The sequence below is a fragment of the Rhinolophus sinicus genome, chromosome 6 (genome assembly GCF_057876585.1).
Source record: "Rhinolophus sinicus isolate RSI-liver-muscle chromosome 6, RSI-T2T, whole genome shotgun sequence".
Lineage (NCBI taxonomy): Eukaryota > Metazoa > Chordata > Mammalia > Chiroptera > Rhinolophidae > Rhinolophus > Rhinolophus sinicus.
This window is the reverse complement of record NC_142506.1, coordinates 54,049,106-54,075,855: the sequence shown is the minus strand read 5'-3', so window position 1 is coordinate 54,075,855 and position 26,750 is coordinate 54,049,106. Positions and strand designations below refer to the sequence as shown.

The 26,750-nt window shown below is 43.4% G+C and overlaps 1 protein-coding gene across 2 annotated transcripts in view; it reads left to right on the top strand.

Annotated features, from left to right (window-relative positions):
* The window catches only part of SMYD3 (SET and MYND domain containing 3), a 555,557-nt gene that overhangs the window by 422,947 nt on the left and 105,860 nt on the right, over positions 1–26,750 (top strand). For both annotated transcript variants that reach the window (XM_019730893.3, XM_074316893.2), the window contains 2 exons: positions 1,386–1,488; positions 9,649–9,759. In XM_019730893.3, coding sequence (XP_019586452.1) covers positions 1,386–1,488; positions 9,649–9,759 — 214 coding nt within the window. The remainder of the gene's footprint in view (positions 1–1,385; positions 1,489–9,648; positions 9,760–26,750) is intronic.

The window sequence follows — 26,750 nt, the reverse complement described above, 5'->3', positions numbered from 1 at the left end:
CCATTGCAGCAGTTCGTTCAAGAGCCAGGCTTGAAACCTAATGATGAATTACAAGAAAATTGGAAAATGTTAAGTGTAAAGAAAACAATTGTAGAACCCCACATTATAGGCTGTGGTATCCACAAAGCGGCAGACCTCAGACCTAAATTCTTGTTCTCATAAAGTCAGGATGAGATTTGGTTATTCCCCCACCCTTGCCCTGAGCCGAGTGAAGCACATGATTATTTCACCAGACTCTCTGGACTGTACCATAGGGTTCATTTTGTCCTTTGCCTTAGCGTTCTCTGAGGCAAGCAAACTGTCAGGGTTGGGCCTTCTGAAGTGGCCTCTCTGGCTGTCACACAAGTGACCTTTACCATCGAGTGACTCCACAGTCACTCCTAGTTTCATTTTGTTTTCATGCCATTAAGGTCCAAATACAACTAACATCTTTCTTATAATTAATTGTGAATCTGAGAATTCAGTTTCTTTTCTTACTCCTCACAAGTATCATACACTGCAGGTCTGTTGGTATTAATCCGCCGAAAGCAGTAACAGAATGAATGGTTCAGCACATGAGCTCTGACTTCAGATCAGTTGGTTCAAATTCAGTCACCACTCAACTAGTCGTGTGTCCTTGGGCAAGTCACTTAACTGCCGTGTGTCAGTTTCTTCATCTGTAAATGATCCTCATAAGATTATCATGATGATTCAATTTGATAAACACACTCAGGTGCTAAGAAAGCACTTCATACGTAGTCACTGCTCAGTTACGGTGATTCTAACTTATCAAATATGGTGGCAGCTTAAATCCATTGCCTTTTATCCCATGGTAATAACGGGACTGGGCCACAGCCCAGAATTCATCAGGATCTAGTTAGCAAGGCCACCTGAGCTTTCTATTTAAGAGGAAGTACCCCTAATTATTCTGCAATGTAGCCGTGGATGTTCGAACAGAGGCGGCAGCTCCCCCGAAGGAGCTGAGCAAATGAGATCCTGTGTGCGAAAGGTCAGTGGTGTCTCTGCCGCAGCGATTGCTCAGAGATGGTTTCTTCACAACTGAGTGAGATTTTTTTTCCCCTAGCTTCATGTTGGGTTGCCTTACTGCCTGGCATCTAATAAGATAACTACCTTCCCACACCGACCCTCAAAATGGACTCAGAAAATTTTTTATGAACAACGTCCCCAATTAGCCTCCATCTTGGGGAACATTTCAGTTCATCTGAAGTGGGCTAGTGACATTTGTGTGAATGCCCCCAGCGGACTCAATCCCTGGTGCGCTGTAAACCTGAGCAGTGCCCCTCCCCGCAAGCTGAAGTGTCTTTTGCCCATTGTATTCATTAAATTTAGATGTTTGACTGTGTCTACTGAGCCATGATGCTCTCTCTTCTTGTTCTTTCCTCCAGCATGTCTTTGCTCAATCACAGCTGTGACCCCAACTGTTCGATTGTGTTCAACGGGCCCCACCTCTTACTGCGTGCAGTCCGAGACATCGAGGCCGGGGAGGAGGTAAGGAACCCATGTTTCCCAGTCCTTTTCCATCAAACACCCTCTCAGCATGGGCCTTCCCTAAAGTTAGTTGTTCCCCAGGGACAGCTTTTCGCTGTCCTTGTGCCAAGGAGAATATACATAAAACCTCTACGCAGTGACTGATTTACCCATCATTACTTCTCCCAGATTATCGATGGGCTTTTTCTTTTAATCACTATTTTTCTGGATGATGACAGTTCCTATTGTATGTGTATGAGAGAGGTGTGTGTGTGTGACAGAATGTATGTGTTTTGTGGACATGACAGTTCAGTGACCTCTCACATTTCTGCAAGTGGTCACCCTTCTATTGACAGGAAGGGCAAGCCAGCTTGTGAATGAGATCCCAAGGCTACTGATCACATTTTGAAGGTGACTCGTATTTACCTTTGTATTAAGAAAGCAAACAAGCTTTATTTTTTTGGGGTTGTCAGTGCACCTTTACAAACCTGTCAGCATTTCTGGGTGATTATTCAAGCAAACATGTACAGGGAATAGAGGACAGAGAGCATGACCTCCAGCAGTGATTTGGCCTTGACCTTTCCAGGTTTGCATACTGCCAAGCCAGCCTCATTTGATGAGGAACCTTCTCAGAAGTCCAAGGTCTCACAGGGCAGCTGCAGGTGGGCTGCTCCAAAGCTGCTGACCCCAAGCCTGTACAGCGTTTGCACAATTACTACCCTGAATTCTGGGTTACAGATTTTACACTTCTTAGAACCCAGTTGCCTTCTACCTTCCACTTTGCTAAAGTGGATATTTTGTGCAGTGAAACAGAGTATCATAAGCTTTTATTGCATTTATGTGGCACTCAGCCAATAAAACCTAAACTCAGAGCTACCATATTTTATGTAGAGAAGGATTTGGCATTGATAAGACTCTCTCCAAACTGATTTTCAACTGAATAAGCTATCACTTGTACAGCCACTTACTGAATTTCCAGTTTTCAGGACTAGGTACACAGGAGATCTGTCAACAATATTGGGGAACTTCGATCTTTTTTTCTGGGGGCATATGTGACTTCAAGGCCATATGTGACTTCAAAGGGACCACTATCCACCTTCAGTAGCATCGTTTGGGAGCTGAGGGTTGGCTGCTGCTGTCGTGAATGATCGTGATGATGGTGATGCTGATGACAATATTTTATTAAATTAAAAAAACAAAAAAACAAGTAACTTGATCAGCCAACAGAAAAGCTATTAGAAACAACTGGAGTTTTCAGAAACAACAAAGAATTGTCTTAAGTCTTGTGTTCTAGGTTTGGCTAGATGCGATTCTCCTTGGTGATTTTCATTTAGTTGAAAACACACCTTGTCTTTTGGGGCTTATTTCACTTTTTCACATCCTTCTCTTTCCATCTCTGGAGCAACAAACAAACCCTTCCTCTCACCTGACACAAAATAGTTCGCCCGGCAACAGGCCCTACATATGCTGGCGTTTTCCCCGACGGTACTTGTCAAAGCAACTTCTCGGCAAAGAGAGGGTTCTCCCCCTCAGTCCTTCTCCTAGAAGCTTGTTCAGAAAATAGCTTTTTCCTACCATTACATGTGTCTTGGTGCGTGACGCTTTCTCTGCTCCATTGTCCCCGCTCCCTCTGCCCACTGTTTTTCCCTGTCTTAATGTTATCCACCCCTCAGGGCCTCTCAAACACCATCTCTTCTGTAAAGCCTTTCCTGGTTTTCCAGAGTTAAGGAATCTCTTTCTCTCTGCGCGCTCCCTGCTCGTGATAGTTCATATTCCGATGGCATTTATCCGGGCTCTTTTGCTGACTTCTCTGTTCAGCTACGAGCTTCCTGAGGTCAGGCAGGTGTGTCTGACTTCTGAGTCTCCTTTAGCACCAAGCACTGTACTTGCACCCAGGAGGCGTTCAATAACCATTTGCTGAACTGACTTCCTCTTAAATGGAGTGTACTGGCCAGCAATGATTCCCCTTGGGGGCGCTGCTGGCATTCTGGATGGAACAGCTGTTCCTCGTGTAGGACTGTCACTTCACTGGTCATCCTAGTCCCTGCTTATTCAATGCCTGCAGCCACCCACAACACCTAAAATGATCCTGCACCGTTCAAACCAGCCCCTCGGGGCAGAGGGACTGGAGAAGGGGAGCCATGACCAAAGGCTTTTGAGGTTGAATAAGGGGCTAATTCCTTCGTAGCATGTAAACATTTGCTTTAGTTCAATTGGATAAAGAAGTAAGTTTAGAAATTTGGGTTATTTCACAACATCAACTTTGCATTTTAGCTTTATTGCTCATGAGGGCACGTCCAGTTTTAATATGTGCTATTTGGGATGGAAGTACCAGAACGCAGGCTCCATGGGGGAAGACTCCACCGTGCCTGTAATACCGTAGCTCTGCAGTCTGTATTTGTTGGGTGAATGAGGCTTGCTCAGGACAAAACCAGAGGTGGAATAGACTCTGCCTCCAATTTGAAACTACCAGCGGTCCTCAGGTGTGTCCTATGGGCCCTGGAAAGAAAGTCACATGAAAGCCAGCCCATTGCCGGGGTAAGATGGGGACGTTTCAAACCTTAGACAATGGGAACTGGAAAAATTGCTTGGGGTTCCACGATAACAGAAGTCACCATGGAAATTTTCTACCCTTTGTTTCTCTTCACGAGCCCCCTTTGGACCACTTTTGGACCATTTCCCTTTAAACCAGCACCATTTATAATACTTTGCTATTTACGGATTTTCATTGTAATGCTGAGTTGTTGCATATGTTGTGAGTTTGTTTTGCTTTGTTGTTGGTGGTGGTTTTTTGGGTGTTTTTTTTTTTCTTCCTTTTTTTGGTTTTGGGTTTCTTGTCTGCTCCTACAGAGATGTTCATATTATGGTTTAAGTCATGGCTCACAGGCTGGGTTGCTGATGGCTGCCTCTTCAGAGTTTTGCTAAACTACAAAATGTATATTGTCATCTCACAGTCTCCAAAATCATAAATCAAGGAAGAAAGCTGGACAGTCCAGGCCACCCTCATGAGAATTCCTGGGAGGAAGAGGTCGTAGCAGTTACAAACAATGCCACTGGCTGCCAGCGTTCTGTGGAGCCATATCAGTTGGGAGAAATGTGATTTGCATAAATTGAGCTTATCGGTAGCCCTAATGTCAGCTTTAATCTAAAGTGTTTAGGGATTAGGGCAGTCTGTTTCTCTTCTCAGCCATCTTCACTGATTTGCTAAGTCATTTAACAAACTCACCACACCCGCACTGCAGTCCTGTACTGAGGTGGACATTGGGAATACAACGGTGAGTAAGACTCAGCCTTGCCTTCTGGAGTTCAGGGTATCACTGAGGAAACGGACACAGAACAGAAAACGGTAATAGAATATGAGAAGTACAATATATGAATGTGCACGGGCTTTATAGAAGCTCAGAGCAGGGACAGCCAGGCGGTGGGAAGGGGTGAAGGTGAGGTGGGCTGGGAAGGTGCTCAAACAAGGTTCCAGAGAAGTGACTCCCAGACTCTTAAAGCATCCATAGAGGTAGCGTTGGCGAGGATGGGGAAGGCATGCTAGACATAGACACCGAGGCCAGAGATGGAATGGTGGCTGCAAGGAGCAGGAAGCAGTTGACATCAGTAGACTGAAGAATTCAGATGTGACCAGCAGATGAGGGAATGTGCAGAGACCTGACCCAGAACCCATGGGGGCCTTAGTAAGGAACTTGGTTCCTCTGAAGTTTCTGTAACAGTGCCTGCTGCATAGGGGCACTCAGTAAAGACGTATGGAAAGGGAGGGGGTCAGGCCTGGGGAATGTCAGGGAAGGGTTTAATCAGAGGAACTGCGTGATCAGATTGTCTGTGTGTAGGCAAGGTTGGGAGAGGGTCAGGCTGATGCAGTAATCCAGGCTAGAAGTGATGATGGCGGAATTCAGGGGGGAATTCAGGTAGTGGCTTGTGAGGGGGGATCTGAAGGGTCTAGTATTTAGAAGCTGAAATTAGCAGGATTTGATAATTGACTGGCTATGAGGATGTAACAGAGAAAAGAAACAAGAATAACACTCGGGTTTGACTTTTAAAAGAAGTGAGATTTTTTTCAGTCTTTTTTCAGTTCAGAGCCAGTATTAGTATAAAAAATTCATAATTGTGACAAGTAATTCCAGAAATGAAAACAAAATCTATCTTTAATTTGGTCTTATTAGCCACTCAGTTGTACATAATTAAAAGATGGGCTTCATGGAGAAGGGGTTCATTTTGTCTTGAGATTTTCAAGTAAGCAATATATTCAATATCCAGCAAATATCTTTCATGATATTACTCCTATGTTGGAAATGATTTATTGCATTTTCCATAAGAGCTGTACTGAAATGGCAAAGCAGTGGTCAGTGGCATTAATATTTTAATGCGATTTTGTTCTATTCCATTAAAGCATCCACTGATCAATGGCAGAGTTTCATATATATGTTCCCGCTAAATGAGCCCTACATTTAGTGAGCAGATTCTCTATTAAAGTTGGTGAATCAGTGAGTCTTTAATAAAGGTTTTCATCTTTGGATGATAAAATGATTTAGCTGCCATTACCAGTTAGTAATCTGGCTATGCGTTTTTTCCCCCCAAGTAATATGAATAAAGATGTTTTTGCTACTGAGAGCTTCAGCTTTTGATACATTGTATTTTGGGAACTTCAGTGTCATGAAACAAAAAGGACGATGGGGCAGTCCTCATTGGAAGGGGTGTAGCTGAGCCAAGCTTGAAAGATGAGAGAGTTCTGAATAAGCCAAGAGTGGAGGAAGGGCACTGGCTAGTTAAGGCAGAGATGCATGGGACACATGGCATCGTGTGCGTTGTTTTGGGGGTGAAGCAATGTGCATAATTGTGACAGAGCATAGGGTGGACAGAGGGCTGTTGGGACCAAAAAGGGAGGCAGAAAAGCCGATGGAGATCCTTCTGCCTTTATCCCATAGGCAGTGAGAACCCATCAGAATCTTCATGTGGAGAAATGACACAATGATATGTGAGCTGTAGCAAGAGCTCTCTCAAAGCAGTTTGGAAGATGAAAGGTGGACTGAAGGCAGCAGGGAGGCCCGTTAGAAAGCCATTGCGTAGTTCAGGTAATGGTGACAAAGCAGTTACAGGACGGCGAGGGAGGCTGCAAGAGTCTGTTTATTGGGGTTAAATGAAATCACTAGTCTCCTGTTTCCCATTCACTGCCTGGCATGATCACTCATGAGTTAAGTCTTGGGTTAGTCAGGCGTGTTTCTCTAGTGTGGCAGGCCCCAGATTCATTGGCTTCACATTACGTTGGCAGTAATCACCCAATAATTACTACCAATGGATCTGATCTGCTAGCTGGGGCTGGTGACTAAGAGCCATGGGGCTGGGTTGAGAATTAGGGTCCTAGAGTTCACCCAAGAGGGAACATAGAGCAGCTCATTTTACCATGAAGGCCCCGAGAGCTTGATAATAGGAAATCAGTGTCTATGCTGCCCCCCAAGCTTACTAGTAGGCTGTTATAAAAAGTATGCCTAGATATTGGTTGTTTGCAATTTGGGGTGTAGTGTTCTCTGTACGCAAGAGGAACTTACCTGATAGGGTGGCCCTTTGCACCTCAGACGCAGCCCTGGCTGCAGATCCTGAAGCAAAAGAAAGACTTAGGGTGTTAAAAAGTAGCTGTGGTCTCAGCTGAAGGAGCCCATTTGTCACAGAACGTTGCTTAGCACGGGCTTGAGTATCTCAGGTTTGGTGGTGCCGCGGCAGCTCCTTTAGAAGCTAGTCTGCCCTACAGCCCCTCAGAAGTATGAGAAAAGCTGTGTTGTTATAAGAAGAGTCTCAGCCTTTATCAGAGGTGTGGGTGCAAACCAGAGATGGATCCAAGGCCTCGGCTGGTTTTCACCGTCTCGTGCCGCCTCTCTAGGTGCTATGCCTGGCACATAGCAATGTCATTGTCAGCATTTCTTAAGGGCAGGTCCTCTTGTGCCTGTGTGTGGAGCAGCATGTACAGTTGCCTAACATGAAGGATCTGGGGAGCCCCCGAGCTAGGTGAGGCGGTGCCTCCCGTTGCCCTGGTGATGGCCATGCTGGATGTGACAGCTCTGGCCAGGCCAAGCCTTCTTCCCCACTGACTGCTTTCGTGAAGCTCTCCCGAAGCTGCATTTTCTGTCAAGGAGGATGGCTTCCTGTGCCTGGCCATGCCTTCAAACAAGTAAAGTCATGCTGTGTGGCCCTGAGATGCTTTTTTTTAAGCCTAAGAAAAAACACATGGAGTTTTTTGCTCTAGGGAGATTTTGTCATCTTCCTCGGTGGGTAAAATCCTGCTTTCTTCCTCTCCTATAATATCCCCTTCTCCTACTGCCTATTCCCCCATAATTACTTCCTACATGTAAAAGCAAATAAAGAAGTCATTTATACAGTACATCACAACCGATATATGTTACAGAATGAGGAAAACTAGAGAAGGGTAAGGGAGTGAGGGCTGGGGTGGAAAAAAGGTTATTTTAAATAGGGTCGTCAGATTACACCTCTGAGAAAGTGAGATTTGATGGAAACTCCGAGGAAATGAGGGAGGCCACCTTAGCAGATCTGGGGGAAAGACCGAGGAAGCATCCAGTGCACAGGCCTTGAGGTGGGGTGTGGGCAAACGCAGGAGGAGGCCAGGCTGGCTGGAGCGCAGAGAGGGGGTGAGCTCAGAGAGGGAGCTGGGCTGGGCGACGTGAAGCCGCTGCTGCTCTTACTCCCGTTATGAAGGACAATTTCTTTTCCTAATCCACTGCAGACTAATATTTTTGTGAAATTTAATGAATGGATTACTAGAAAAATGACATTTAAAAAAACGACGAAAGTGAAATCCCACTGGTTTATTATTACAGTCACAGAAAGTTTGTCATATCAAGTTACTATAAAGTTTCTAAATGTCAACTTTTCATTTCTTTACTTATTTCCTAGTAGACTGGTAGCCTGAGGGGCTAGCAGCTGCCGGGACCCCACTTTGAGTCGTGGGAATCCGGGGTAAGGACGTGACCGTCACTCTGAGCAACGGGGAGCTGTGGGAGCATCCCAAACAGAGGGAAGGTCTGCTCCAGCTTCCATGTTCTGAGCATCCTCCAGAGGATGGAGAGCAAGGGCCCAGGGAGAAACAGGGAGACCCGTTGTGACACTTGCATTTTACAGGCAACAGATGATAGTGGCTGAGAGCAGGATGGTAGCAACAGAAAAGGTAGCAAGCACTTGGTTCGGGATGTGTTTGTAAGGTTGAGTGCACAGAATTTCCTGGTGGATTGGATGGGGGATGTGAAAGAGAGAGAAGTCAAAGACCACTCTGAGGTTTCAGGTTGGGTAACAGAAGATGAATCACTATCAACTGAGATTGGGAAGGCTCCAACTGAGGTGGAGTAGGCTGGGAGGAAATCAGGAAGTTGATTTTGTGCATTTTCAATTAGACTTTTAGTACTAGGAGACCTAGTCAAGTGAGAAATGTGTAAACCTCGTGATGTTACCCAAAGACAGGTATCTTGAAGTGGAAACAGAGCTGGAGAGAAACCTGAGGGGTCCCTGAAGTGTGCCCTCCGACCTATGACCTTTCACCATCCAAGGCAGGCTGTAGTTACTGTATTTGAAAGGGTCCAAGGAAGTCAATTTAAGAGCCTCCATTCATGATTGCATTCTGACATGAAATTCTCCATCTTTGGAAATTATTTCCCCCCCTTTTTTCTGTTGTAATCAAGTCGCAAGTAAGAGAACAGTCTCCTAATTATAAAGATACCGAATCTGGTTGACCCTAAATTCTATGAGACATCTATAAAATCGATAAGGATTTAAGAGCAATCTGGCCATATCATCTGCCACCCATTTGGTTGCCAGGATTATTTTGGCTTCTCTGATTACCAGTGGTTATAGATTTTATTACCAAACCTTAGTAACACCGAACCTATAACAGCTCTCGATACTTTACCGTCTAGTGACTAAAAGGTAAGGTGTAAGTGTCTAGAGCTAATGAGCCCAGTCCTTTAAATATACTATACATATGTGCTCACCAAGTAACAAAAACTGGAAGGTCATGGATGAAAAATTTTACATGTGATTATTTGGGTGAAGACCCTGTGCGCAGTGTCTTCTCTCTCATGGGTTTTGGTGTGTATAAAACATGTTTTACTTTAATCATTAGCAATAGTAATAGCCATTTGTTACACGTGGCCGTGCTTCTCTCTGGCCCCACAGCTCACCATCTGCTACCTGGACATGCTGATGACAAGCGAGGAGCGCCGGAAGCAGCTGCGGGACCAGTACTGCTTTGAATGTGACTGTTTCCGATGCCAAACCCAGGACAAGGTACGTTGTGTGGAACCAGCGTGAACTGCCTCCCAGGTGCTATCCCAATGATCTTTCAGAGAACTCTGTTTTTATTTTATCCGTCCAAAAGTAGGTGACTCTCAGTGCACGGCAGGAAGCAGAAGTAATTCAATAATGCGTAGGGCTGCAGGTATTTTTTTGGCTGGAACTTCTATCACCAACCAAGCACTAAAAGGTTTAGTCTCAGGTGAGGTTTCATGGAGCTTGGAGTCTAGAGGGGCTGTTGGCATTAAACATAATTCAAAGGACGTGGAAGGCCAGAGTGCTGTCAGAGCACGTAATAAGGGGGTTAAGTGACATTGTCATTGGTGACAGCTATTGCTCAGTGATAAACATACCAAGTTGTATCTAGTTTTTTCATTTCCTTAAAATTTTTTCTGTAAGCCTTTGGGCTTCAACGCTTTTATCAGATAGCGATCACTTCTCTAGCAACTTTTATTCTCCGAGAAAGAAAGGAAAGAAAGAAGAGCCAAAGTAAATGTCATAAAGATAATGAATGAGCTTTTCTCATATGACTCACGCTTTCCTCACACCGAACCTGTTTACTTTCAGTGCGCGCACAGGTTATCTGATGGAGTCTTACTTTTGTAGAGTGTTTTACATTTGTTGGAATTCTTTTGTGATCATTATCTCATTTGAACGTAATAATTATCAATGAGAAAACAACTTAGGTTCAGAGAGACACTTCAGGGATAGGAAGAAGGAAAAAGTGGCAGAACCAAGTCCCACACCCAGACCTTTTGACTAAATCTAGTGCTTCTTCCACTATATGGCAGCTACCTGTGACCTCTGGTGCCAACATTGTAGAGAGAGGTTATTAGTTTCACTGCATGAGGAAGGACCACGAGCTCATTCCAATGGTGTAGGAATCAGTGAACATTAGTTTTGCATTAAAGTAACTTTTAGAAATAGGTGAATTAAATGGGAACAGTTAGATCCACTGCTAACAGCTTTGCAAGATTCAGTCAGTCTACTTTAGTGTTAGCCTTTTGCCACTCACAAGCATAACAGGAATGAAAGGGGATCCCCTGGGATTTTTCCTCAGACTCTAATCTGGAATGGCAGGCAGCAAGCTAGCTTCCCACCCACGTCCTTGGTTGGGACTTGGAAGGCTTTTGGATGTAGTGCCTCTTACATGACATCATTATGGCAGAGCCTCAAAAATTTTGTGAATAAGTGCTTATATTTTATTAAAATTGGGGTCATGTCCACTTTTGCTTTATTGTTATAGCTGAAATCTGGCTAGCATATCTATTAACAAATAACAGATAACCCTACTAAAATTGACTCTAGTAGGTGCAGTGTGTTTCTCATGAATCCTGGAGAAGCAGTCCAAGGCGGGAGCTATTTCTCATAGATCTCATAGCACAGCCAGAATCCTTCTGTCTTCTCTCTGACCCTTCCCTGGCATGTGCTTTTGTCCTCATGGTCCCAGGATGATGGCTGCCCACCCCCACTCGGTGTGTCCAAGCTCTAGACATGACAAGAAGAGGTAATAAAAAGCAAAGAGCAGAGGGAAACCCTCCTAGGCATGTCCACCTACATGTGTTGTTCTGCACTGTGTCACGTGACCCCCTTGGGCTGTGAAAGAGGTGAGGAAACTGCAGTTTAGCTTTTCAGCCTTTGTATTGGAGGAAGGCGAGGGAGAAGAAGGTTGGGAATGGCCTTTGGTTAGGTGAGCTGGTGTCCACCATATCCATTGAAACCATTATTTTCCTCCTTTGAGCTAAAAGTTTGTTTAATATTTTATTAGGATTCTTCAGAAAAAGAGAACCAACAGGATGTGTGACGTGTGTGTGTATACAGCCTTATTACTATATATATACATATATACATACATACATATATATGTATATGGAGAGAGAGAGAGAGAGAGAGAGAGACAGACAGACAGACAGACAGACAGAGAGACAGAGAGAGAGAGAGAAACTGATTTATTATAAGGATTTGGTTCATGTGATTGTGGGGGCCAAGAAGTCCCAAATCTGTGGTCAATAAAGAGGGGACCCAGGAGAGTTAATGGTGCAGTTCCAGTCTGACCCGAGAAAAGCCAGTGTTTCAATCTGAGTCTCAAGGCGGGAAAACAGCGATGTCCCAGCTGGAAGGCAGTTAGGCAGGAGGAGTTCCCTGTCACTTGTGGGAATGTCAGCCTTTTGTTCTGTTCAGGCCTTTCACTGATTGGGTGAGGCCCACCACTAGGGAGGGTAATCAGCTTTACTCCGTCTACTGAGTCGACTGTTAGTCTTTGCCAGAAGCACCTTCACACACATACCCAGAATAATGTGGAAGCAAGTATTTGGGCTCCCTGTGTCCCAGTCAAGTCGACACATAACATTAATCACAAGTACCGTGTTAGAGATAGGCCAAATGGTATAATCAAAAAGGACTTGATTACTCTGATAGGTTCTAGTCATTCAGTACCTAACAAACTGAGTGGTCTTGGGCAAGTCATTCAGCCTTTTAGATTTGTTACGTCATCTGTAATACAAGGGACTCATACAACTCAGTAGCAAAAAAAAAATAAAATCTGATTAAAACCTGGGCAGAAGATCTGAGTAGATATTTTACCAAAGAAGACATACAGATGGCCAACAGGTACATGAAAAGATGCTCAACATCACTAATTATCACAGAAATGCAAATCACAACTACGATGAGGTATCACCTCACACCTGGTAGCAGAGCTATTATCAAAAAGATAAGAAGTAACAAGAGTTGGTGAGAATGTGGATAAAAGGGAACCTCATACACTGTTGGTGGGATTGCAAATTGGTGCAGCCACTATGGAAAATGTATGGAGGCTCCTCAAAAAATGAAAAATAGAACTACCATATGATCCAGCAATTCCACTTGTGGCTATTTATTGGAAGAAAATCACAACACTAACTCAAAAAGATATCTGCATTCCCATGTTCATTGCAGCATCATTTACAATAGCGAAGACATGGAAGCAACCTAAATGCTCATCGATGAATAAATGGATGAAGAAGATGTGACATACAGTTGACCCTCGAACAACATGGGGCGTTAGGGCTGCCAACCGCCTGCGCAGTCAAAAATCCCCGTATAACTTTTGACTCCCCCAAAATTTACCTACTAATAACCTCCTGTTGACCCGCAGCAGTGCTGATAAGCAGTTGATTAACACATATTTTGTATGTTATATGTAGCATATATGATATTCTTACAATAAAGTAAGCTAGAGTAAAGAAAATGTTAAGAAAATCATAAGGAAAAGACAATACCTTTACAGTATTTATTGAAAAACATCTGCGTATAAGTGGAACCCACACAGATCAAACCCATGTTGTTCAGTGGTCAGCAGAGTGTGTGTGTGTGTGTGTGTGTGTGTGTGATATTATTCAGCCATTAAAAAAAAGGAAATCTTGCCATTTGCAATAATATGGATGGACCTTGAGTGCATTATGCTAGTTGAGCCAGACAGGAAAGAGAAATACTGTATGTGATACAAAGGACTTAGGTGAGATGGTCTGAAAGACACTGAAAAGCTCTACTCTCATGTTTCTCCGAAATGTTTCCTAGGGGAAGTGAGTAGGGTATTTACTTCTATGAGAATGTAGACTTGGTTTCAATTAGTTCACCAGTTAGATTTTCAAGTTTCTAGTTATATGAAAATTTTATTCTGTGTGGTAATATAAACATCTCTTCTGAAATCTCTATGCTGTTGATTTGCTCTGAAAATATAATAGAGGTAAATTCAATTTAGCGCATTCCCAAAAGATCATAAATTCAAAATTAGTTCAGTCAAAATTGAATTTACTTCAATTCCTAGATTTCAAGTTTTCAGGCTTATTTTTATGCTTTTCTTGGAGCCTAGAAAAATCATCTTAACAGGTTTCAGCATCAAGCAATGTTTATTACCAGCCTACATCTGCATGTTACTGGACTCCCATGCTGTCATGTTTCAGGAAGGCAAGAGGCCTTTAATAGTGGGTGTAATTTGCATGCATGGAGTTAGTTGTCATTTGTAATCAACAGCAGCTTAATTTGGGGAAGAAATAAAATTTATGTTTTAAAGGAGGTTTTGTGATGATTTGGCTTCTCCTGTGGCTTTCCCAAGTCGAAAGCCAAGGAAATAGAAGCAGAACAGACCAAGAGGAATTGGTTGTTGTCATAAATTTGTGGATAGTACATAGCGTGTTTCCTTAGATTTCACATGTTTTGTTACAAAAAAACAAAACAAAGCTGTATTTACTTGCCAAGACACTTTTTCTTTCCTACAGCCTTTTACCTTTGATCCTTCTTTTAAAACACAGGGTCTGAAGTATTTAGCATTATCTTTAGTCTTCAGGGTAAATTTCAAACTCTTAGCATTCAGTGTCCTCCAAAATCATGACCCCACAATCCAACTACCTTTCTTTTCTCTTTTTTCTTTTCTTTTTTTTCTTTTTCTTTGCTCTTCTCTACTTTTTCAACTTGTGTTAATCTCCCACCCAAACGATTCTGAAGTGGCTTACAGTTGCACATGCACACATACTCACATGTATATTGTACAATAGCAATCAATTTCATATTTATTTGTGAATTAAGAGTGACAAGAAATAAGATGAAAGCAGGTTAGTATCCAGAATGCATACCAGATGATCCTATACAGTGACAAGAAATAAAGCACAAAGTTACTCTAAATTTCCCAGCAGCCAAAGCTAACAGACTGATTTTTTACACACATGTTCCTGAGCTGAAGTATAGTTTTTCCTGGCACTGACGCCTGAGGCACTCACGAGGGTCCCATTGAGAATGAATGGTCAGCATTCTTATCGGAACTCCACAATAATTTAAATACCTGATTTTTATAATATTCCTCAACGTGGCTGCTTGACATAATTTCAAGTTATAACTTAATGAAAGAAGTAATGAGAAGGGTGAAAAATTATGTAATTGAGGTTCTTGTCTCTTTGATGGTTTACTTCTTTCCAAGAATAGCATGTGGACTATATAGAAGAAAGCCAGGGCCGCATAGCCTTCAGGTAACCTTTCGTTATTTCAATATTTTATTTTAATTCTTATTAAAGTGATACATGTATACACTTTGAAAAGTCAAAGTACTGGGACCCAATTGAAAACATTAGCACATTTTCCTTCTGCTCCCGCCCAAGGCCCACTCCTCAAAAGCCAAACCCTTTCAGCCCTCGGCATTTATTCCATGTTTCCAGAAACTAAAGCTCCCTTAAGTCATGTCCCACGGATGTTTCTTGCTATCCGGTTGGTTTAGTAACTGTTTTTTTTTCCAGGATCTCAAATTCGCTTTTTTCCCCATATCACCTGGTTTCTGTTTTATTTCTAACTATTTCTGTTTCATACCTTCTTACTCACTTCTGATACATGCCACTCTGTTATTTACCTGTTTTTCAGCATCCTAATCATACTTGTTTGAAGTCTGGGTATGTCAGTGCCATAGGTTATTTTACTGGAGTGAAATCATGTGCCAATTGTTGATTTTTGTTCGTTATCTTTCTTAGTGTTACATCTCACTCAGTGTTTTGGAATTTTGTATGGTAGGCTTATGTTTTCAGTCATTTTGGTGTTGGGCCTTTCTCTCCTCATGTGCTCATCCCCTCTGCCTGGTAGCTTTGTACTTGCCTCTCCCAGACCCGTCAGGCCCCAGTTCAGAACCAGAACTCAATGGCCTTTGGAGCTGTTGTACCACAAGATGGAGAGGCGACTGCTCGTCCAGTTACTTAGGTGATGGGCACATTGGCTCTGTACCTGGTCCACCACCCCCTAGAAATAGTTCGCTCACAGGAACAGGTCATGAACCCTGTATTTTTAGCCTGTTTTTATAAACAAGAGAGCCTCACCTCATCCTCTGGCTTTCAGCTTTAAAGTTGACTCTACTCACCTTTCTTATGTGAAACATTTTTAGTCCCTCGTAACCATTGGAACTGAACTCATTCCTGCTTCCAGACCTGAGGCCCTAGCTTCCGCTTCACTTATAGCCTTGCATTTCTGTTCTATTTTTGGTCCAGGGAGATGTTTATCTTGTTCTTGACTTAGTAAAGCTATTTTTGGTTTCTTTTTCTATTTTACTTGTCATTACTGTGGATTTGGAGTGGAGGGGAGCAGTTCAAAGTCTGAACTTCCAACATCTTGATTGGAAGTCTGTCATTCGTTTGCCAAGTCCACAGGTAGGAATTCACATCTTTGGAGGCAAAGGAAAATGTGAGGACAAACAATGATCTAATTCTCCTGAGCGCTTCCAGGCATGTGCACACCTTCTACCCAGCCCCCGCCTGTCTGTGGCGCAGGGAATCCATGTCTTTTATCATCGGGCCTTCTGTGGAGAGAGAGTTGAGTAGACTCATTCTGAAAGCAGTTTAAGAAGTGGCTCTGTAGGTGTGTGTTGGGGGGTAGGTGGGAGCCCTAATAAGCTTCTCATTCCCTGATGCTACAATTGTAAGACCACTTCCTCTCCTTTTCTTCTGTTGAAACAAAGCAATGTTACTTCTTTGGTGATTATTCCCATTTCTTTTCAGAGACCCTCGTTTGGAACATGGAATTTCCTGGCTTTGGGCCCTTCGGATGCCCTCTGTGAGCTAGGGAGCGCTGAGGCAGCCCCGCGTCCTAAGAGGAAAGGGCTCGGGCTGGGTCTGTGTGACAGCTGCCCGGGTTGCCGCGTGTGCTGCTCCTCAGCTAGACTATTCCGAGACCTATGCGCTGTGGGGGAAGGAGGCAGGGCTGAGCCGAAGGACGAAAGGCAAGCCAGAGTTAGAGCTGTGTGTAGTATGCAAAGGAAATGAGTTCTCTGCCCAAGAAAAACTTTTTATGGTAACCCGAGTCTGTTTGAAATGTGAGCAATTACTTAAAGGTCGTTAGTGAACCAAGAGTTTTTCTGCTGCCTTCCCGTTTTGCTAGATTAATTGTAAGCAGAAATGCCTGGTGGTGGGATGATGAGCCCAACCCGCCCTATCGAAGGAGAAGGTTTTTCCTGTTTCGAGAGCTTTTGTCGTAACCGAATTACCTTATCTTCAGGAAGATTAGGGAGATTTGGCAGAGGATTGAAGAACTGTAGTGTGTGGTGTGTGGTGTGTATGGTGTATGTGTGATGTGTGTGTGTGTGTGTGGTGTGTATACTGTGTGTGGTGTGTGCGTGTGGTGTGTGTGCGTGTGTGGTGTGTGTGCGTGTGTGGTGTGTGTGCGTGTGTGGTGTGTGTGTGTGGTGTGTGTGTGTGGTGTGTGTGGTGTGTGTGTGATAGTTTCTAAGCAGTCCAAACGGAACATCACTGCGTGTTACCTATGTCTTCTCCAAACAGCCAGAGGATGGTTTCACTGGAGTGAATGCAGAGCTGGCTGTCATTAACGTTAAAGTGAGGGGAGGAACTTGTTGGCTTCATAAGCACATAATCCCGTTGGCAGAGTTACCATGAAATGCCAGAGAGGCTTCCGGGCACGGTGCTCTGGGCCACAGAGTCGGCTGGGAAATAAACAATGAATCTGCGGTGCTTCCACACTCCTACCCCCAGAGAACAGCCAGCTGTGCTCCCCAAACCTCCTCATGGCGCTCTGGTTTGTCCAAAAGTCCACCCCAGGGGTACGAAGCGGACCTTTCGTTTGTGGTGATGTGAATTCCATCTCACAACCTTCCCCGTTCTTGCACTATAATTCTTTTCTTCTGGCTTTTGGTCTATGAGAAGCTCTAACTCAGGGAACCGCTTCCATGGTGGCAGCTACTGTGAAGCAGAAGTATGTCTTCCTTTGGATGAGGCACAGGCCCAATACGTGGCACAGTGTTTGAGAAGCATTGTGGACGTAGGCGCTCTTCCTCAGGGAACATTAGAGATGACGGTGCCCTCACTATGGCGTGGTGCTCTGCTTGGTGTTTGTACACCTCATCTCATTTCATCTCCACGACCTTATGAAAGTGGGGGCTTGCTCTTATCCCCATTTTGCAGATGAGGTAGCTGGAGTTTTCAACTTCAGAGGCTGTATTTGTAACCACTCCACTGTGCTGTCTCTGTGTTTACAAGTAATAGATATACTTTCCCTAGCTTTTAAATGTTGAAGTGTAATTTGCATTCAGTAAAATTTGATATTTTTAGTGTGCAATCTGCAGCCACCACCACTCCCGAGATATAGAACAGACCCCTCACCCCCCATTCCCTCATAACGCTTTGTCGTCAACCCCTAACCCCCACTTCTAGGCCCCACTAAGCCCTGATCTGCTTTCTCTCACTATAGCTTTACCTTTTCCAGAAAGTCATATAAATTGATTTAAACAGCCATTTGATTCTGTCTTCTTTTGCTTAGCATAACGCACTTGACATTCAGCCATGTTATTTTTACGTGCATGTACAAATACATAATCTCAGTATTCGGTTCCCTTTTGTTGCCAAACAGTATTCTATTATGTGGCTGTCCCATAGTTTGTTTAGCCATTCATCAACTGAAAGACATCTGGATTCTTTTCCAGTTTGGGGTGGTTATCAATAAAGCCACTGTAAACATTCCCATACAGGTTTTTGTGAGAATATAAATTTTCATTTGGGTAAATACCTAGGAGTAGGATTGCTGGGTTGTATGGTAAATGTATGTTTAACTTTATAAGCCAGACTCTTTCCCAGGGAGCTGTACCATTTTCAGTCCCCAACAACAATGAATAAGAGTTTCAGCTTACTCGCATCCTTGCCACCACTTGATTTTGTCAGTTTTGCTTTTGTTTTCATTTTTAATCATTCCAGTAGATGTGTAGTGATATCACATTGGTGTTTTAATTTGCATTCCCTTAGTGGCTAATGAAGTATTTTTTTCATGTGCTTATTTGCTATCTGTATCTTATTTTAGTGATGTATTTACTCAAATATTTTGCCTATTTTGAAAATGAGCAGTTTTTTTCATATTGAGTTTTGAGAGTTCTTTATTCTATATACGTACAAGTCTTTTATCAGGTATGTATTTCATAAATATTTTTTCTCAGTCTGCAACTTGTCTTTTTATTCTCTTGACAGAGTCTTTTGAAGAGCAGAAGTTTTCAATTTTGGTGTAGTACACTTTTTAATATTTTTCTTTTATGGAGCAGTCGTTTGATGCCCTATCTAAGAAATCTTTGCCTAATCCAAGAGAATAAAGATTTTTCTTCTATGTTTTCTGTTAGAAGTTTTATAGTTTTAGGTTTTACATTTAGGTCTTTGATCCACTTTGAGTTAATTTTTTTGTATGGTACAAGATTCATTTTGTTTTTGCATGTGGGTGTCCCATTATGCTAGTACCACTTGTTGAATCCACATCTTATTTAAGGCAGTAGGATATAGTAGAAAGAGTACAGAATTAGATGCAGAAGTTGGATTCTAGTCCTGGAGCATCTACTTGTAACAGCGGTGACCCAGCCAGAGATCCAGTCTGAGTGATGGGTAACAGGGCAGCTGATACAGGGGACAGAGCACATGCGTCTGCGTCAGACATCCCTGGGTTCTGCCGGTTACTGCCCATTTCACACTGGCAAGTTTCCCCCATCTTAGTCTAGTTTTCTCTTCTGTAAAATGAGAATACTCTATAGCTGGCACTGCTGCTTTGAGGTTCAATTAGATGATGTAAGTGTAGCTTCGGAGATGGTAGACACTCAGTAATGGCAGCCATTATTGTTATTGAATGACTTGAGGAAATGATCTATATGGAAAGTTCCAGGAATTTTAGTCTCCTCGGTTCCCATCATTTGCTGACCAGGGGCCCTGAATTGCTCACATAATCTTCTTTGTAGCTTTTTAAGTTTTCCTGCTCCAACTTTTGGTCATCTCTGCTTTCCTCCCCTTTTGTGTCCTTGGTGCCCATGATGTGGTTCCAATAGTCATTGTGTTGGGGTGGTTGGTGCTTTTCACTCTTGTGTTCTCCTTGGCACAACCCCCACCCTGGCCTGGACCCTCCCTCCTGAGAAGTGAGCTACCCTTTGTCCAGATTGGGGGTTCTATCACTGCCCTTTATCACTGCTTGTGTTGTCCTGTTCGCACCCATTGTTCTGACGTTGCTCACGCCGAGGGGTGTATGTAGGGGGGGAGGGCATACTAGGGAAGGGGCTTTCAGGCTCAGTAAGAAGACAGCATGAGTGGCATTGCACAAACATGCCAGGTCACTTCTCCTCTTCTCCCCAGATGCCTGGACAAAACACATGTCATCCCGGACTCTCTCTTTCCTCAAGTTCTCTGCCAAATGAGGTGATGCCTCTTTTGGGGTTTGCCACTTTGGAACTATTTTCCTTTTCTGCCCAAGACCACACTTGGAATCTTTTGCTCACAACAAAACACAGACAGTGAAACACCAAGGCTTCCCTTGCCATTTATTCCTTGTTCATTACAGTGCGGGGAGTGCCACCCATACGGCCTCAGCCCGAAGCCTAACAAATGCTTCTTCCGTGGTCATGACAATTTCGGGCTCCAAGCTGGCTGAAGACCAGCTCACCCTGCAGTGAGAGTGGGCAGCAGAGAGCTCTGCCGAAAGCCTTCGCTGACAAGAGGAAGGATGTCCAGAAGTCAGGACTAGGAAGATGGGGTATTCTAATCCCCTTAATTATCTTACTTGGTGTAAAAAATAAGGATACACGGTGGCATTCTTAAATAACTTTTGTTTATTTTACTTGCAAAACACATGTCCCCCTTATCTATTTGCTGGGCTCGACAGTGAACTTGAAGGCTGCCATTTTTGGGCCACAATACCTGCTCCAAACCCTTAAAATATGTCATGCTTGATTTCACAGACTTTGGATTCCTACAGCTCTCTGCCCCACAACTTCCACTAACACCTCACTGTTGGAATATGGGAAGCAGCCATCTTGATAGTGAATTTCATGGTAACTCTTTGGGGGTCACTAGTCGCCTGGTCATAGGCAGCCCCCTGCAGGGGCATTGTCTCCTTGGAGGCATGAAGCTAGGGAACTGGTGCCATTGGAGAGAGCCCAGAGAATCTATCGTGCAGCTCCTTGAATGGGGTATGGTGTCTATAACATGTGTTTCCACATTTCATAGTCTCTGCGCTGAAAAGTAGCTGTTGGGCTCTAGGTAAATATGGCAGATGAGCGATGCGTTTGTTCACACGCTCTCCCCAGAACCTGTTGAATGCTGGTCGGATTGGGCTCTACCTGTGTGCTGTTGCTTGCACACCTGCAGAGCCTGAAAGCTGGACCCGAGAGAGCGTACTTTTTACTTAGATCCATGAACAGATACCACAGAGGCTAAGTGTTTTGTCAGAAGGAGCCAGTTACATTTGAAAAGCTGGAGGAAACATTAGGCATTGAGAACAGTAGGCATCTGGTTCAATACAGAGACGAGAAGTGACTTGGACCACTCGCTAATTGAGTGACATTGGAATGTCAGGCCCAGAAAATCCAGGTTTCCCAATTCCGGGGCAGTGCTCTTTTGATGAGGCACCATGAGCACTGTGCCTGGCTGTGGAGGCAAAGGTGCAAAGGTAAAGCTAAAAGAGGAAATTGGTCTGGAGGTTCCCCTTTGACTATTGTTCCCAAAAAAGCACTTCCGTTTGTTTCTTCCTCATTTTCAAGTGCTTAATATATTATCTTCATCCAATTTCTCTAGCCCTTTGGATAATAGGACTATAGCAATAAAATCAGAGGATGTGTATACATTTTAGATTGGTTTTAACCACTGGGTCATTTAGCACATTTCAATGATAATGTTTGTCCAAGCCCCTGGACCGATCTTTGCTAATGCTTCCACCTGGGACGATGAGACTAGTCCATCTAGTAAAAAGAGACTAAACCGTAAACTATTGGGGGCATCCAAGAGCCCTGACTCACACCGCCCAACAAGCACTGTGATCGGAGCAAGTGTTTCTAGTTTCTGGCCTGAGCATTCACCCTCAGGATGCAGGCTCCTGCTGGCACCCAGAACGTACGTGGACCCCAAGTCTCCCTTTTGGCTTATTACTCATCCACAATTCCCACTTGCCTCCAGTTTTTCAGCAAACCTGCTTGAATGTTTCCTTCCCTTCCTCGTTTTTCACGCTTCTTCCTTCCTTCCTCAAGTATTTAACTATGGGAATCCTTCCTGCACATGGCTTAGATTCTAGCGTGGAGACAGCCACCAGCTACACAGTTCAGTTCTGTGTGACGGTTCCCTTCATGTTTGAAATGCAGTGGTAACAGAGGCAGAAAATTATCCCCCTAGTCAGTCAGGGAAGAGCTCACAGAGGAGACCTTAGGCCTGAGATATAAAGGCTATATACGAGTATGGACAGGCGTTCTCAGTGAGACAGGTTCAGAGGTTGTGTTTCCGAGTGGGGAACACACCCTGTGAAATATTCCAGGGGCTTGGAGAGTATAGTGTATCAGGGAACTGCATATGTTTCAGTGTTCCTGGAGGATAGAGGCTGGTAGGGTTAGTGATGGGGGCAAGAGGTGAGGTGTGCCAGGCAAAGAGTTTGGATTTTCATCATGGAGGGATGAGAAACCAGGGAAGAAAGGGAGGGTTGGCTTTTGAACAACAGCAGCCTGAAGAATAAAATGGCATGTGTAGAAACAAAAGTCAGAAAGTATTCCACAAGGAAGGAGAGTCAAAAATTCTAAAACGAGACAGGAAATTGGCATGGTTTTCACACCATTACATCCAGAAGAAGGGTTTGATGGGAGCTGCTTTTGTGTATCTGTGATGGCGGCCTTTCTCCCTCCCCCACAAAGAATGAGATGTTATTGGGTCCAATTAATACCTGGGGATATGGCAAATGGCTTGTTTCAAATACTCATCTGTTTACAGACTGTTTCTGGGTGCTTCAATTAAAGATTAGAATGTTTACCATTCGTACTATTAATTGCTGAGGAGAGGTTGTGCTGGTTCTCTAACTATACTTCTCAGTAATTAGGATAAGTTACTGCTTCTGTTGCAGTCATCAGCAAATATTCTGTTTTCTTTCCTTTCAACCTTTATTGCGAAGTCATTTTCAGACCCTGGGAACTCTAAAACCGTAAAGAGAGACATGGGCTTTCTCTGTCTCTCGATTTGATATGTAAATTGAATCCTGGAATTATTAAAGCATTGATAATGCTTTCCTGTCTATAAAGTTAAATTTGAAAGCTGCAGCGAAAAGCCCATAAAAACAGCTGTCTCTGCATTTGTCATTAAACCCCCTCTATGCAATAAATTTACTTATCCTTAATTTAGAATCGTCTTGCTAGTTTCAGAATTTAGTCAATCTTGGCGTTTTTTCAGTACCTTCTTATGCTAATTTCTTTATTTATTGTGTCTCTTAAAATGGAACACATAAAGCAGCAGCCAATTAATAAATTACGTTTTCTACAACTGGAATAAAAACATGTTAATTATTTCTAAACAATTAGGCAGCATTCAACATGGGGGAGTTCCTTCCTCCATGGAGATCACAAACAGCCTCCACAGATGAGAAGGATTACCCAAGTCTGATATGTCAGTGAATATCTACTTTTCACGACTGCTTCCTGTTATGAATCAGGTCAATTAAAATAACTGTAAAAATGTTGAATACTAGCCTCCGCAGTTTCCTACCATCGCCTTTCCTCTCAGCAAAAACCCAGAGCTGTGGGCTTCTGAAGGTGCAGTTCACTATGTCCGGCAGCCCCATGACTTAAAAAGGGTCCGGAAAAACCTCTCAAGTGCTCAGAGAAGCACCAGAGAACAATAAGACTCAGAAGGAAAGATGAAGGGAGTAGGGATGTCAGCCTGCAAGAGACGAGGGGTACCTTTCAGTCTTCACTAAAGTGGGGTAAATAGACTTAAGCTGCAGGTATGTGGATTAGCTGTACTGACCTTCAGAACGTTTTCTGTTAAGGACTTGGAGCATTTCCTCTGTGAGTCTTTCCCATCTGTCTGAATTCCCAAGAGGCTTCCTCGTCGTTTGTCCTCAGGTTCTGGAATCCTTCAACTCGGATAAATCCCTGGATTAAGTTAGATACTTTGGGATGAAAAGAAAATCACACATTCTACCATTAAAAATTTTTTTACCCTGTAAGGTTAGATTTTTTTTTTAATTACCCACTCTGGGTTTGGGCCATTTTTACCTTTATCTGTTGATTCCTGACAGAGGTTCAGCAAGCATTTGCTGAGTACCTGCTTTGTACGCAAAGGACTAAAAGAAGACCCTGTTTACGGAAGCTCCCAGAAAAGCAAGCCCAAAACAGGGAAATGCGAGAAAAGGGTTTAGCCTACTAAGTTTGTGCCTAAATTCTCAACAATATTGGGCCCATCTACATGGCATGATATTCTGTTAGTCTCCATGGAGATAGAGGCTGCTTTCCACTGAAGGACAGGGAAGTACAGAGATGGTGAATGGTCAGAAAGAAGTAAGGCTTCTCCCCGGGTCCTTTAGCATGATACCGCCAAAAGAAACACGTTATTATACAGGAAATAAAGTTTACTTCTTGACTTCAGTCCTAATATTTGTTTGTTTTGTATTCTGTTCTGTGTTTTAAGCAACATCAAGTGGCAAAGAGAGAAGTGAGGAGGGGCATAAAAATGAAAGACGTGGCAGACTGTTTTGCTCTTTACCCCCAAATAAGTGGAAAATAGCAACATCATTACAGGGTGTCTTGGGTTGCAGACTTTTCTTGGGTGGTTTCAAGGCTTGAACAAGATACTCCTATCACGTTTATTTAGTGTGCCCCGCCCTCTTAGTGCTAGGAGCCGACTGTAGATGGTATCTGGACTTTTCCAAGGTAATCTAATACCACTATATAGTTTGGAAAAAATAAACTGTTTCCATAACGCTATTGGTTTAGTATCTGGTTACCAAGGGTACACTCAGGGAAGAGCAGAAGGATTTCTAATATGAATAGCGGAGCTTCAAGGGATTGTTTATACCCTTTTCGCATTTGTCATTTCAGACCATAAAGATGGAATAGACAGGTTGAAATGTAAAATCACTAATATCATCAATTAGGGGCAATTACTGGATATGTCTCGGTTTCTTTCTTCTAACAATGAGAGTGCTGCTGCCGTCGCAATTAGAGAAGCACAGCCTACCCTTTCTACACAGTGTGTACTCTTGAAAACAGTTTGTCCCTTTATTGATTGACCTTTTCATGCTACCATAAGCTCATCTCAATAATTTTTACCCAGGAAAATTACTACTCCTGCCATCCCGCCTTTCAATTAAGGAGGCTTTGCTATGAGATGTAACATTTAGATTTTTATTAATTTAAACATTCTGTGTCAACAGAAGGTAGATCATTATTAACTGGTGCAATGCGGTGTCTCACAAAATACATACGTGTCATAGAAAAGTAATTAACTTCCTCATTCTATTGCCAAACAGATGTCTGACTAAGTAAGAACTGGGACTGGATGGGACTCGCGTGCATTTTATTTATTTGTTTATTTATTTATTTACTTATTTACTTATTTATTTAAAGTCATTAAATTGTTGACTCAGAGGCCTCACTGCACATTTCCCAAACTTCTTTCTCTTTTTCATTTCTAGGTTTCCCCCTCTCCTACCTCTGGTTGAAAATATGTTTAGAACCATCTCCCAAAATTATAAATCCCTTTTTGGCGTATTGTGGTCACTGCAAGGTGTGGATGGGCTCTCTTTCAGACGAGAGAAAGGTTTGATGACTAAGAGAGCTGAGAATACATAAGATATGGACGGATTTTTGCTGTTGAAAACCCGGTGAAGGTTTAGAGCAGCTGTTCGGGGCGGCAGGGGCTGGGTTAATAATAAACCAAACCAGTGTTTGCCGTCCAGCACTCCAGCATGAGTTTAACTCAAGATCCCATGGCTGACACCAGACTGTTATCAGTTTTTTTATTTCCTTCCAGTCAAACCATAATTCTCTAAGGTATTTCTTCAGCACCATTCTCTCTTGCCTAGACTGCTGCAAGAGTGTCCTAGGTGGTCTGGCAGTGTCTACTCTGGAGTTGAGTTTTTACACAGAAGCCAGAATGATGTCTTCAGAAGGGACATCTTCAGCATGTTCCCCGTGAGGGGAGACCCAGCATCACTGACAAGGCCATCAGCCCCTGTGTGGCCTGGCTCCCGCTCAGCTTTCCAGTCTGAGCTCAGCCTATTGGCTGGAACACGCATGCTCTTTCCTGCCCTGGGGCCTTTCAGCTTCCCTCTGGCAGAAACGTCCCCCTATAGCTCTGTGCCGTCCTGGCTCTCCATCCTCCTCCAGCTCTCGGCTTCAGCGTCACCTCCTCAGACATCCTTGACTGCCCTGTAACATCAGTGCCTCCTCTCCTTGTTTCTTTCTGTTCCGTCTTTATCTCCATTATAACAAAGCGATTATTACCTGTTATTGTTTGTATTTGTCTGCTTGCTTACTTGTTAAGCAGGTAAGAATGACCTTATCAGTTCTGTTTTCTGTTGTCTTCAGTGCCCAACACAATACTTAGATAATTATTACACGTAACACATTTGTGTTGCATGAATGAATAAGTCAATACATAGTTATTTGTCTAGCGTTGAGTTAACTTCTACAGGAGCTGCCAAGTAACTGTATTACTTGAAGCTTCGAAATAACTTTTCCTCATAAAACAGTTTCGTAATAGTCTAAACAGTGGGCTATCAGGAAGGATTAACCTTGCCCTTCTGTTTTCCACAAGTTTTCAGCTTTGAACATGACCCAGCTCCCCACACCCAGACTTACAAACCCACATGTAAACCACCCAGTGGAAAGAGGATGTATAGTTCCACTGATCACCTTGGCAGGGTCCCTCCCATGTGAAGCTCATGCCCCCTGGCATTCTTTCCTCTTCCAAGAAAGTGCACATATCCAGACTTCACCAACACAGGGCTGGTATATACCTAGATATGTGAGTTTTCTAATCTGATCAGGAGCATAATTATTATTCACCTTATCTTCTTGAGTAGCTGTGTGTTTTTACAGTTAATACAGTGTAAGAAGGTCATTTCATAGGGGCCAGAACCCAGGATTGGCAGAGACCATTGAGACCCACTGCCAGGGCAACCTCCTCTATAGTGTCCCTGCTGGGTGGGTCTCCCAACTCCACAGGAACATTTTCAGTGGAGATCTCAGCACA